This window comes from Erythrolamprus reginae, chromosome 1 (assembly GCF_031021105.1).
Source record: "Erythrolamprus reginae isolate rEryReg1 chromosome 1, rEryReg1.hap1, whole genome shotgun sequence".
Taxonomy (NCBI): Eukaryota; Metazoa; Chordata; class Lepidosauria; order Squamata; family Dipsadidae; genus Erythrolamprus; species Erythrolamprus reginae.
The window spans coordinates 136,899,034-136,911,324 of NC_091950.1; the positions used below are offsets into that span (position 1 = coordinate 136,899,034).

The 12,291-nt window shown below is 40.9% G+C and overlaps 1 protein-coding gene across 2 annotated transcripts in view; it reads right to left on the bottom strand.

Annotated features, from left to right (window-relative positions):
- Nucleotides 1–12,291, bottom strand: part of B4GALNT4 (beta-1,4-N-acetyl-galactosaminyltransferase 4) — a 233,145-nt gene that overhangs the window by 105,573 nt on the left and 115,281 nt on the right. For both annotated transcript variants that reach the window (XM_070766261.1, XM_070766268.1), the window contains exon 2: nt 2,144–2,259. In XM_070766261.1, the coding sequence (XP_070622362.1) occupies nt 2,144–2,259 (116 nt within the window). The remainder of the gene's footprint in view (nt 1–2,143; nt 2,260–12,291) is intronic.

The window sequence follows — 12,291 nt, forward strand, 5'->3', positions numbered from 1 at the left end:
CTCCAAGCGCCTAGAGAAAGGAAAACGCTCCGTTCTCTCTGGGCTGCCAAAGCCTCCTTAAGCACCATCAAAAGGCTCCTCTGGCAGCCCAGAAAAGCCCAAGATGGCGGGATTAAAGGGAATGGCAGGAAACTGACTGGGCCTTCATGCCGCTCTCAAATTTCCTGGGAAATTTTACTGGGTGTTCTGTCTGGGTGCCCCCAGACTTCAACACCAACTGGAAAAAACAGCCAGACACGCTGGTAAAAGCAAAGGCACTTTATAGTTTGACAAATAAACACAGAGAAAAGCCTGTTCTTCCCAACAGGCAGGCTATGAGGCTTCACAGCAGAGTCCTGACGGTCAGACAATACAGCAGACTTCTTGCTGGCACACACACCACTGTAGAGAATAAGACCCACGCCTTTTCCCCCAAGGTTTCAGTCTTCAAGGCCACAAGCCAGAATCAGAGACGCCAAAGATCACAGCCAGGTCCCAGGACTCCCAAAGATAATACTCCACAATACAGGAAGGGTGGGTCTGCCTTTTCAGCCTTTCTGGGGAGAACCACACCCAAACCCAGCTGTTGCCTATTTAGGGCTTGAAATACCTGGCTAATTGTCCCCTTTGTTGTGCTGCTCTTCTCTGCCTGAGATCGATGATGGCTTGTGCATTTTCATCCAAGGACTCCAGGCTGCTTGCTGGGGAGAGTTCCACCCCGGGGGACTCAGACTGTTCTCCCTCTCCCTCGGCCTGATATTCCTCCTCCCCGTCTGCCTGGGCCTCCTCCTCCTCCTCCTGTTCCTCATCCTCCCCCTCTGAGCATGGAGCCGGCAGAGGTTCAGCCGTTCCCTGAGGAGCCACAGACGGAATCACAACACTGGGCTAGTGTTTTTAAGTAGAAAATGGTTTTTAAGTAGAGGCAAAAAAATCTTGAACACCCGGTTCTTATCTAGAAAAGTTCTTAAGTATAGGCGTTCTTAAATAGAGGTACCACTGTATCTTGTTCAAGAAGTTGTTACCAAAACAAGTAATAATTTATAATGGTATATGACAGTGATGGGTTCTAAAAGCCATTGCTACTGGTTTCCACATGCACATGACACTACCAGTTCGCAGAACCAGGCCGAACCGGGAAAAATCCACCACTGGTATATAAACCTAGTCAGTCTGAGATCAGAAACTGTCTTTGATTTTCTTTAGTTCTAGACAAAAATCAGAGTCCAGAGCACTGCACCTTCAGAAGGTGAGGAAGAGTTTTGGTCTCCAAGCCTGAGGGAAGGTGCAGATTCTTCTGTCTATGGAGATTCTCAGTCATCCATGTCATGGTTGTCCCAGTGGCGTTTTTTCAAGAGGAAAAACTGGATTTTCTATTTTTTCTACAGAAACTCCAGTTGCCTCTTGAAAAAGCACATTTGGGACGTGCAGGTTTTTCTTTGCACCAAGAACATTTGAAATAGGTTAGCCTTCAGAGGCTGTTCCTAACCTCAGAAATGGAAGAGAAATAAAGCACCATCCATCTCATTATATAGGACTTCAGAGAAACTCTTGAGATACGAGAAAGGGTAGACCCATGACCCATCTGGAATGAACTCAAATTCCTGTTAGCATCATGTTTGGGGATAGTTGGAGCTGGAGTATACCATCCTCCTCTTTGGGGGTATTTTGCAATCACATTTTTTCCCAAACAAATTTTCATCAACCCAAAGTAGTCCCCTAGACATTCTAGACACCATTAACATATGTTGCTGCTTAATATTGATAATCTTCCTAGTTGTGGCACTTCTGGCTTTCTGACTGATGTCTACATCATGCTCAGACTTCAAAGCACTTTCTTATATGTACCCAGACTATTGTTAAGTGTTGCACGTTATGATTCTTGATGAACTTTTCTTTTATGCACACTGAGAGCATGTGCACCAAGACAAATTCCTTTTGTGTCCAATCACACTTGGCCAATAAAAAAAATTCTATTCTATTCTATTCCATTCCATTCTTATAGGCATCCCTCCCCATCCCCAAGTATACTGGAATCAGGAAGAATCGCTTCTCTGTTTTCCTACTATTCCAGCAATCTACTCCCCAAACAAATGTGATTAGAGATCTTTATTTTTCAATAAGCAACAGGGAGAAAAAGCACAAAGCCATGCACAAATGAAGTTACCATCTGCTCATCTTCCCGGCTCTCACTGGAGTCCTCAGCCTTCCTATGAGGAGAGGGCACATGGGCCCCAGCTGCTCGCTTGCCAGGGTCTGTCTCTTCTCCCAGTCGCTCACCATCTGCAAAAAAAAAAAAAGCAGATGCATTGCAAGCCATGAGAAGACAGCGCACAGAGACAAGGCCCACACCAACCCTCGCCTTGTCTGATGCCAGTCTTCCACCTCCAGTGAGAGTGAATACAGGAATCAATCCATTATTGAGCAAGCTGCCCATATGATTATTGTCATTTTTATGTTGTATGTTTTATGTTTTTAATATCGGAATGCTTAGCCACTTGCTTTGGAATAGCCCAGAATACAAATGCCAGCAAATAAAATAAATTTTATTTTAGTACATACGTTATCCTTTCTGAAATTGATCTGCAAAAACTATAAACTCTGCAAGGGTTACAGCGACAACAATCACAACCTAATAGTTCTTCAAAAAGCCCCTGCGTGCTTGAGTCACTAAATCTCTCAGGCTACTCTGATCCCTTCTAGATAGTGAGTTTATAGTGCAATAAATATGCTACTATTCATATTGTATTTGAAATCTGAAAGCATTGTCGCTCAGAGTAATACTTTTGTAGGGTTGTTCAATATTCCAGTTAGATGTCTTGTTACTGTAAAATTGCTTTTCCTCACTGCATTTTGGGTCCCCATCCCCTGGTTACATTTACAGTGATACCTCATCTTACAAACCCCTCATCATACGAACTTTTCGAGATACAAACCCGGGGTTTAAGATTTTTTTGCCTCTTCTTCTGAACTATTTTCACCTTATGAACCTGCCGCCACCGCTGGGATGCCCCGCCTGCAGATTTCCGTTGCCAGCCAAAGTGCCCGTTTGTGTGCTGGTGGGATTCCCCTGAGGCTCCCCTCCATGGGAAACCCCACCTCCAGATTTTGTGATGCTGCAGGGGAATCCCAGCAGGGGAATCCCACCAGCGCGAAAACGGGCACTTCGGCTGGCAACGGAAGTCCGGAGGTGGAGTTTCCCAGTGAGGGAAGCCTCAGCGAAATCGCAGCATCACGTTTTTGTGATGCTGGGATTCCCCTGCATCGCAAAAATGCAAAAGTCCGGAGGTGGGATTTCCCATGGAGGAGACCCTCAGGAGAATTCCACCAGTGCAAAAATGGGCACTTCGGCTGGCAAAAGGAGTGAATTTTGGGCTTGCACGCATTAATCGATTTTCCATTGATTCCTATGGGAAACATTGTTTCGTCTTATGAACTTTTCATCTTACAAACCTCGTCCTGGAACCATAGTTCCCTCTAAGCTGAGCAGTGAGCAATCGCTCACTTAAAAATCATCATCAACTCAGAGTTTTCCAAACCTGCCCAGAAGCCGAGAGGGAAAGAGTGAGAGGGAAGGAGAGAGAGAGGAAGAGAGAGAAACAGATAGAAAAAAGAGAGGAAGGAAAAGAGAAAGAAAAAGAATGGGAGTAAGGCAGAGAGAAAGAAAATCAAAATCTAGTTTGAAACTAGCTCAACTATTTAAGTGGCATTTTGATATTGATAGAGTTGCCCTATTATGAGCTCACTGTTATAGACACACAGTAAGTATTTTATTTTGAAATTCTCTGAGGCAAAACAGGGTGGGTTTTTTATTTGTTTGTTTGTTTGTTTATTTATTATTTCTGTGCCACCCAGTCCCGAAGGGACTGCCACTCAGACACTATACTTTTCCGCGCCCCCCCCCCCCCAAAAAAAATTTAGAGGGAACACTGCCTGGAACCAATTTTCCGCCCCCCCCCCCCAAAAAAAAATTTAGAGGGAACACTGCCTGGAACCAATTAAGTCCAAGAACTTAAGGCAGCATATACTAGAATACCACCTCATTTTATCCCCACAATAAATAATCCTGTGAAATAGGTTTGGATTCAGGCAGAATCACTCACCCAATTCACCTGGTAAGTTTTCATGGTTGGATCTCTGTAGACATTTTCCGACACTTTAAGAACTACGCCAACTATTTCCCCAGTTTCTTCCAGATTGCTTTCTGGTATTTAGCATTGTAACTTAAAAGTAAAACAAAAATAAGACTCTACACTGTACAGTTCTTCCCAATAATGCACCATGTTTCTATAAAGTTGATTTTCCCTCCAAGAGTTTTGAAGATTATTTGAAGGGAATTTACTTATTCTCACCCAACCACTGAGTTTTGTCTCTTGCAGCTTACAAAATAAAACAGGACACACTTGTGCAACAAAGCTGAATATTTATACATGTATTTTTGTGGTGGTGGGGAAATACTGGGTGATTACTACTTGAAATAGGTTAGTGTTTGTGCAACATTAACAGGAGAAATTTCCTGCAAAGTGATAACCTTAGAATAGGTAAAGAAAAACCTACAGTAATAAAATTTTCATGTCCGAACAAACAAAAATTCACTTGAGTTAGTTAAGAGTGACACAGATATTTCCTTTCAATCAAAATGGCTTGAACTCCAAGAATCCATTGAATCTACTGAAGTACGATTGGATATTTATGGAATTTGCTAGTATCAGAGGTGGTATTTACTTACTTTTCCTACCAGTTTACAAATAGCAATAGCATTTAGACTTATAAACCACTTCATAGTGCTTTTACAGCTTTCTTTAAGCAGTTTACATAATCAGCATATTGCCCCCAACCATCCGGGTCCTCATTTTACCCACCTCGGAAGGATGGAAGGCTGAGTCAACCTTGAACCAGTGGTGAGATCTGAACTGCTAAGCTACAGCTAGCAGTTGGCTGAAGTAGCCTGCAGTGCTGCACTCTAACTATTGTGCCACCCCGGCTCTGTGAGAGAGTGTGTATGTACATGCACACCAGTCATGCACACATCTTACACACATGCACTTTGCTTGCATACATGACTTGCACGCAGGCACATGGCTTCAAAACACGCATAGTGCAGGGGCAGGTGGCTGGTCACTACTACCGGTTCACCCAAACCGGTCTGAACCGGTTGAATACCACCTCTGGCTAGTATCCATCTCAACATGTATTAGGGAAGAGTGTTTACAAAAAATGTTACTACTACAACAACAACAACAACTTGTTTATTGTTACTTTAAATCATTCATGAACAATGACAACATAAAGTAATGCTTGAATTTGTGCTTGGCAAACATAGATTTAAATAGCTTCTTGGATCTGTGGCTAAGATTAAGAGAGCAGACAAATTTAGAATGAGCCACACAACCCTCCACTGAGGACATTGTTTCATCTTGAATTAGGCCAATTAACATTAATATTCCCAACTTCATTCTCTCACACATTTTCATGCACCCTTTAATATAGGATATAAAACCCTGAAACTAGCACAGCTGGTGAGATTACAGACACTGCAATTATCAATGAGAAATCACAATACCATCATCTGTTTCATGTAAACATCTGCTGTTTACTGTTCTAAATCGTAGTAGTTCAGTCTTTCGGACCAGACTTTGCCTGTGCAATAACATATGTACATGGCAGCATAAGTACTAAACAAACACCCCTTCCTTTATAAACTAGTTTTACTGATTTATTTTGGCGTGTAACGAAGATACCTGTAAAATCTGATAAATTCTTCCCTTCTGCAAAGATTTATTACAGAGGTAAGGAACTAGCGTTCCTTTAAATGCTATCACAATTCCCAAAAATCTCATTGTCATAATCACAATTCCCAATGACCTACCCCATTGTCAGTAGTGAAGAATGTTGGGAGTTGAGAAACAGGAATATCTGGAGTATTCTGGATTATCTGGGGGGGGGGGTTAAATGCAAGTAAAAATTATGGTGTAAATAAAAAGGAAATAGGGCATATCATTTGTTAATCTTATTTATTTGACGCGCCACTTTTCTGTGGAAAATGAATGTTGAAGTAAACTTATTCTGTGAGCCGCCCCGAGTTTTCGGAGAGGGGCGGCTAATCTAATAAATTGAATTGAATTGAATTGAAAGGTCAAACAAAACACTCGGATTACCAAAAAAAAAAGTCAAGTAAATTAAACCATGGATAATAAAATAATTGGCCATCAAATAGTCACAGGAAATGTCTTAGAGAGACCTTAAATGATTTGGGCTTAAAATGTTGGCATCCGTATCTACCACAGACTTAATCTTTAAATCTAGTTTCTTATTAATTAGGTGTAATGGGAATACATCTAATGAATATGGGAATGATTTTGGTAGGCAGGAGGAAGACCTACAGCCCAGACAATATTCTAATAAGAGGTAGCTCAGTCTGCAGGTAGTGGGAAACCATGGGAAGCATTTCAGAAGGGACCCTCAATAGTTTTTGGAGTCTCAAGAAGGAGGGGATAAATATTTTTAGTTTTGCAATGTTTTAATGTAACCTTGAAACAAAGAAAGTGTTGGTGTTCAAACAAAAGGCTAACACCGGTAGCACATCCATCTTTATTCAGCCTATTATGAAACTTAGGTAATATTTTAGAATATTGACATTTTCTTGGAATTTGATAGTAGACAGCAGTAAATTAAGAAGACATCAACTTACTGATAGTGAACCAGTTTAAATTACTAGATGATCTTCCCTACTGGCTGGATTGTTTATTTAATTAATTGGATTTCTAAGCTGCCCTTCTCAGTAGACACAGGGCAGCTTACAAAATGAGAATAAATAAAATGTTTAATGTAAATTGAACAGCATGGAGAGAAGGTGGGATTACATGGGACCACACCAGTCAATAGGAAGAGCATGAACTATCAAGCTCAGGACTGAGAATCTGGAGAAGAAACTTCAGGAATGTCAGCCTCAGAAAAAATCACCCGGGCCAATTAAACACAAGCAACACCTGAGCAGCTCAAAGAGTCGGAGGAGGAGGATTTAAGTAAGACCTTCCAGCCCCCCCCCCCAACACACACACAGTGAGTAGAGGGGACAGGAGAATAGAGGTCTATTAGGTTTCCCACCAAGAAGTAAATCTTTCTATTTTTGACAGCTGGGCTGCAGTCTATAAAAGAATCAATTCTGCCTTTGTTCACTTTGCTGGAGACAATATCTGACATCCAGCTTGTGCATGATATTTGTGTGTAGATTTCTGCTTCATGGATTTCTAATCTTTGGATTGGCTAATAACTTTGAGCTGGCTCTAAGCAACCTTTGCCTTCATTTGTGACCTGGACAATTCTTCAGCATGCTTCCATTTTCAAAGCAAACCTTACAGGCAAGTCTCAGCTTTGTTTCACTGAAACTTTTTCAGCTGATAATCACCCAAGATTCTGTCTATGTCGCTGAAGCCTGCAGCAGGATAGATTTGGCCTTTCAGATTTATTTATGTATTTATTTATTCTTAGAGTTGAAAGGGACCATGAAGGCCATCAGGTCCAACCCCCTGCCCAAGCAAGAACCCTATAGCACACCAGTCAAGTGGCAGTTCAATCTTCTCTTAAAAACGTCCAGAGTGTTGGAGTTCACAACGTCCGCTGGTAGGTTGTTCCATTGGTTGATCGCTCTGACCGTCAGGAAGTTCCTCCTTATCTCCATGTTGAATCTCTCTTTGGTCAGCTTCCAGCCATTGTTCCTCGTCCGGCCCTCTGGTGCCCTGGAGAATAACGTGATCCCCTCCTCTCTGTGACATCCCCTCGTATACTTGTAGACTGCTATCATGTCTGCTCTGGCCCTCCTTTTCTCCAGGCTATCCATGTTCTAGAACAATATAATTCATGATATTTAAAATTGCTCAGCAGCCCAGAACTACAGTAGTAGGGCTCTGTTTTCTTTGGATGCGATGGAGGCAAAGAAAGGAGGATTCATATCTGTAAACACTGTGCATTTATTAATTAAATTTGTATGTCATCCATCTCACCATCAAACAACTCTGGGTGGCTTATTCGTATTATTTTTTATTCATCCTGCAATTTCTTTTGTTCTGTTGTCACATCTGTGCCATCCCTCCCAGCATCTTGATAAAGCACTTGATAAATCACTGTGAAACGGTATATAAATCTAAATGCTAGTGCTATTAAATCAAGGTATTAATTTGGTAAGAGGGTGCTTAAGAATACCAGTCAACCTCTAAATTGTCTCTATAGCCTATAGATCAATCAGACTAATGGTATCGCTGATAAAAAAATAAAACTTTCCAAGCAAATTTAGGAAACCACTTGGATCCAGATCTAAATTTTAAGTCATTCATCCATCTTGCAAAAATCTGTATCAGCCTCTAGTATAAAACTGAGTCTTCTGTCCATAAACATACAGGACCTACTGGTTTGGGAAGTAGAAACTATTAACACATTAATGATGCTGCCTAACCCTGTCCTGGCTACCCAAATGCACAACCAGGGGTGGGTTCTAACTTGCTGCTGGTTCTCTCCCTCCTACACCGCAAGGCCATGCCTTATAGGCGCACAAATGTGCTTTGTGCACTCACGCATGTGCAGTGCAGAAAAATAAAAAAAATTCCCCAAAAGAGCCAAAAGCAAGACCTTCCCGGAATTTTTTTAAAAAAAAGATGCACCTACCAAACTAATTCCGTGATGTCATTGTGACATCACCAGCAGCTTACTACTAGTTCAAACGAACCGGTCTGAACTGGGTGGAACCCACCTCTCTGCACAATAAATTCTCAAAATCGGCAGTCTTTTTAATGGAGCATTTCATCACTCAGAAGAAATCATCCAACTTTAGCCTAAGAATCAGTTGGCCAACAGAGTTAGGGAAATATCATAAGCTTTTACTATCCTACCCTGTTTCCCCCAAAATAAGACATCACCTGATAAGCCCAATCAGGCTTTTGAGTGCATGGCAATAAGGCCAAGGGTTTATTTCAGGATTCAAAAAATATAAGACAGGGTCTTATTTTCTGAGAAACACAGTAGTATGTCAGGCATTTGCTTAGTGAATGATTATTTTAAACTTTGTTTAGTTGTAAGGATTCATGTCATATTGTTTTTTTGTAAAACGGTTGTTAACTACCCAGAGGTATATATTTAAGACAGGTGGCCATATAACATATTTTTTTTAAAGAAGGCAATAATCATGCAAACAATGAGTCATTTCTGTCCCTCATCTTCCCCGTTAGCTTCTTCTGGCTCTTCCCAGGCCTCTATGAATGACAGCTTGTGCTGCCATTCTTTTATGATCTTTTGTTAGAAGACTGCATAATCTCAGTTCCTGAAACTGGGCCTGAATCCCATAGAATGAGATCTGGCTGCCTAAGTGTAAAAATTTCCAGTAAGAGTGAAAAAAATCATGTGTCACCTGCTGGTGGTGAATTTAACATCACCCAGGAAGTTCAAAACAGAGTAAAAGAGAAATCCCTCTTTTTGCTCAAGAACGGGTAGATGTTATGGTACATCCTGTCTCTGTATGAAGTTTTATTTTGTAAAACCTCATACAGAGACAGGATGTACCATAACACCTGCATACTGTATGAGTCCCAGCGACCGGCTAGGTTCCACAGAGTTGGCCTTCTCCAGGTCAACCAGACAATGTCGCTTGACAGGGCCTAGGGGAAGAGCCTTCTCTGTGGGGGGCCCCAATCCTCTGAAATCAGCTCCCTCCAGAGATTCACACTGCCCCCACCCTCCTCGACTTTCAAAAGAATCTCAAGACTCATTTATGTCACCGGGCTTGGAGCTATTAGATCTTGGCCCCCTGGATGACAAATGTCCTCGGAGAGGGGCAGCATACAAATCTAATATATTGTTGTTGTTGTTGTTGTTGTTGTTGTTATTATTATTATTATTATTATTATCATCATCATGTATGGTCAATGTCTGAATGGGTACGACTGATTTTTAACATAATTGGGGATTTTAGATTCGTTCATCTAGTTTTAATTAACTGGATTTAGACATTGTATTTTATTGTTTCTTTTATATGTTGTAAGCCTCCCCGAGTCCTCAGAGAGGGTCAGCGTATAAATCCAATTAATAAATGAATAAAAATAAATAAATACATCTGTCCATGAGAGGTTAAGAAAATGTAGAAAAAATATAATTTTTTTCAATAGAATCAACACAATGCTAGATTCCAGATTGGCAGGCCGGGAAGAGGGAGATAATACATTATTCACAGGCTTGGTGAGAGCCAACTTCAAAGAGCTGCCCTAGCATTGGTCTCAGTAATCCTCATCTCACAAACAGTTGGTCTTACCCCAACTTTAGGGAAATGGCAGTGGTTCTGTCAACATCTCCTTTCTTACAGTGATGCTGAGCTGTGTGCTTGTCCCATCCACACATTGTTTAATTACACACAACACAGAGTAAGAATTAGGCTAGGTTCCAGCCAATGCATTAATAAGTACTCTCTCAAGCACACGGGCAAGTGTTCAGCGACACCATTCAGCTGGTAACACCAAGGAGCTTGGCATCTTTGGACAACCCTACCTTCCTAAGTGCTGCCAGCCAGTCAAGACTGCTGCTTTCTGAAATTGCCCATGCTCTGAATGACTCTTCTTTATGATTAGGCGTTTCTTTATTCTCCAAAGAACTGAATTCTGGAATGGGCAAGAAGTAAAAATGATTGCAAAACATGAGTACCGTGGAGGATTAGCTCCTGTTTGGAAAGAAGCCATTTGCCTGCCAAAATCGAATCGTTTTTGTAACGTCTAAACCAGGTAACGCTTTCTTTCCTTACCTGTCTAGTTACTTTCTCTCTGCAGTGTCACCTCCATCAATTTTGTTCCCCCCTATCCCCCCCCCCAAGTGTGCAGCTATTCTTTCCTCCATTCTCTTTTTATCCTTCATTTGGATGATTTCTGCTAGAAAGGTGGAGATAAAAATGTGTTTGTACTTTTTTCAGTGGAACACTTTTTAAAAAAAGGGGCAATTTGTTGCAATAAATACCTACACATATTTTTCATCTGCCCTTGCTCTCTTTTACAGAATAGCTTCAGCAGAGGTGTGTGTGTGTGTGTGTTTCTCATGTACAGGACATGTAATCCTTGCCTTACAACCACAATTGAGTCCAGAATTTATGTTGCTAAGTGATAAATTTGTTAAGTGAGTTTTAAAAATGGATGTTTGGTTTTTTTAATGCGTAGGGTTTTTTAAGAATAAATTTAAATTAGATTTTTATGTTTTAATAATGAGATTTTTAGTATATTTAAATATTAGAGTTCTCTATGAACTGTATTCTTTGTTGAGAGCTGCCCTGAGTCCCAGGAGAAGGGCCAAACAAACAAACAAACATCTTTTCTTGCCACATTTGTTAAGCGAATCACTGCAGTGATTAAATTAATAACATGGTTGTTAAGTGAATCTGGCTTCCCCATTGACTTTGCTTGTCAGAAGATTGCAAAATCTTCTGACTCTGGACACTGCAACCATCATAAGTATGAACCAGATGTTAAGCATCCAAATGTAAATCGTGTGACCATGGGGAATGTTGAAACAGTCATAAGTGTGAAAAACGGTCATGAATCACTTTTTTTCAGTATCATTGTAACTTCAAACAGTCACTAAAGGAAAAGTTGTAAGTCAAGAACTACCTGTATGCGCAGACACAGGATGAGAGAGAAGGCCAAGATTGGTTTCAGAGAATAGAATAGAATAGAATTCTTTATTGGCCAAGTGTGATTGGACACACAAGGAATTTATCTTTGGTGCATATGCTCTCAGTGTACATAAAAGAAAATATACATTTGTCAAGAATCATGAACAACCAGGAAACAATCAATATTAATATAAATCATAAGGATACAAAGCAACAAGTTAAAGTCATACAGTCATAAGTGGGAGGAGATGGGTGATGGGAACAAAGAGAAGACTAATAGTTTAGTAATGCAGCCTTAGTGAATAATTTGACAGTGGTGAGGGAATTATTTGTTTAGCAGAGTGATGGTGTTCAGGGAAAAGCTGTTCTTGTATCTAGTTGTCTTGGTGTGCAGTGCTCTACAGTATAGTTTTGAGGGTAGGAGTTGAAACAATTTATATCCAGGATGCGATGGGTCAGTAAATATTTTCACAAGTTCTCAATGGAAGGTAGGTTGGCAGCAATTGTTTTTTCTGCAGTTCTGATTATCTTCTGAAGTCTGTGTTGGTCTTGTTGGGTTGCAGAACCAAACCAGACAGTTATGGAGGTGCAGATGACAGACTCAAAGAATCCTCTGTAGAACTGTATCAGCAAATCCTTGGGCAGTTTGAGCTTCCTGAGTTGGCACAGAAAGAACA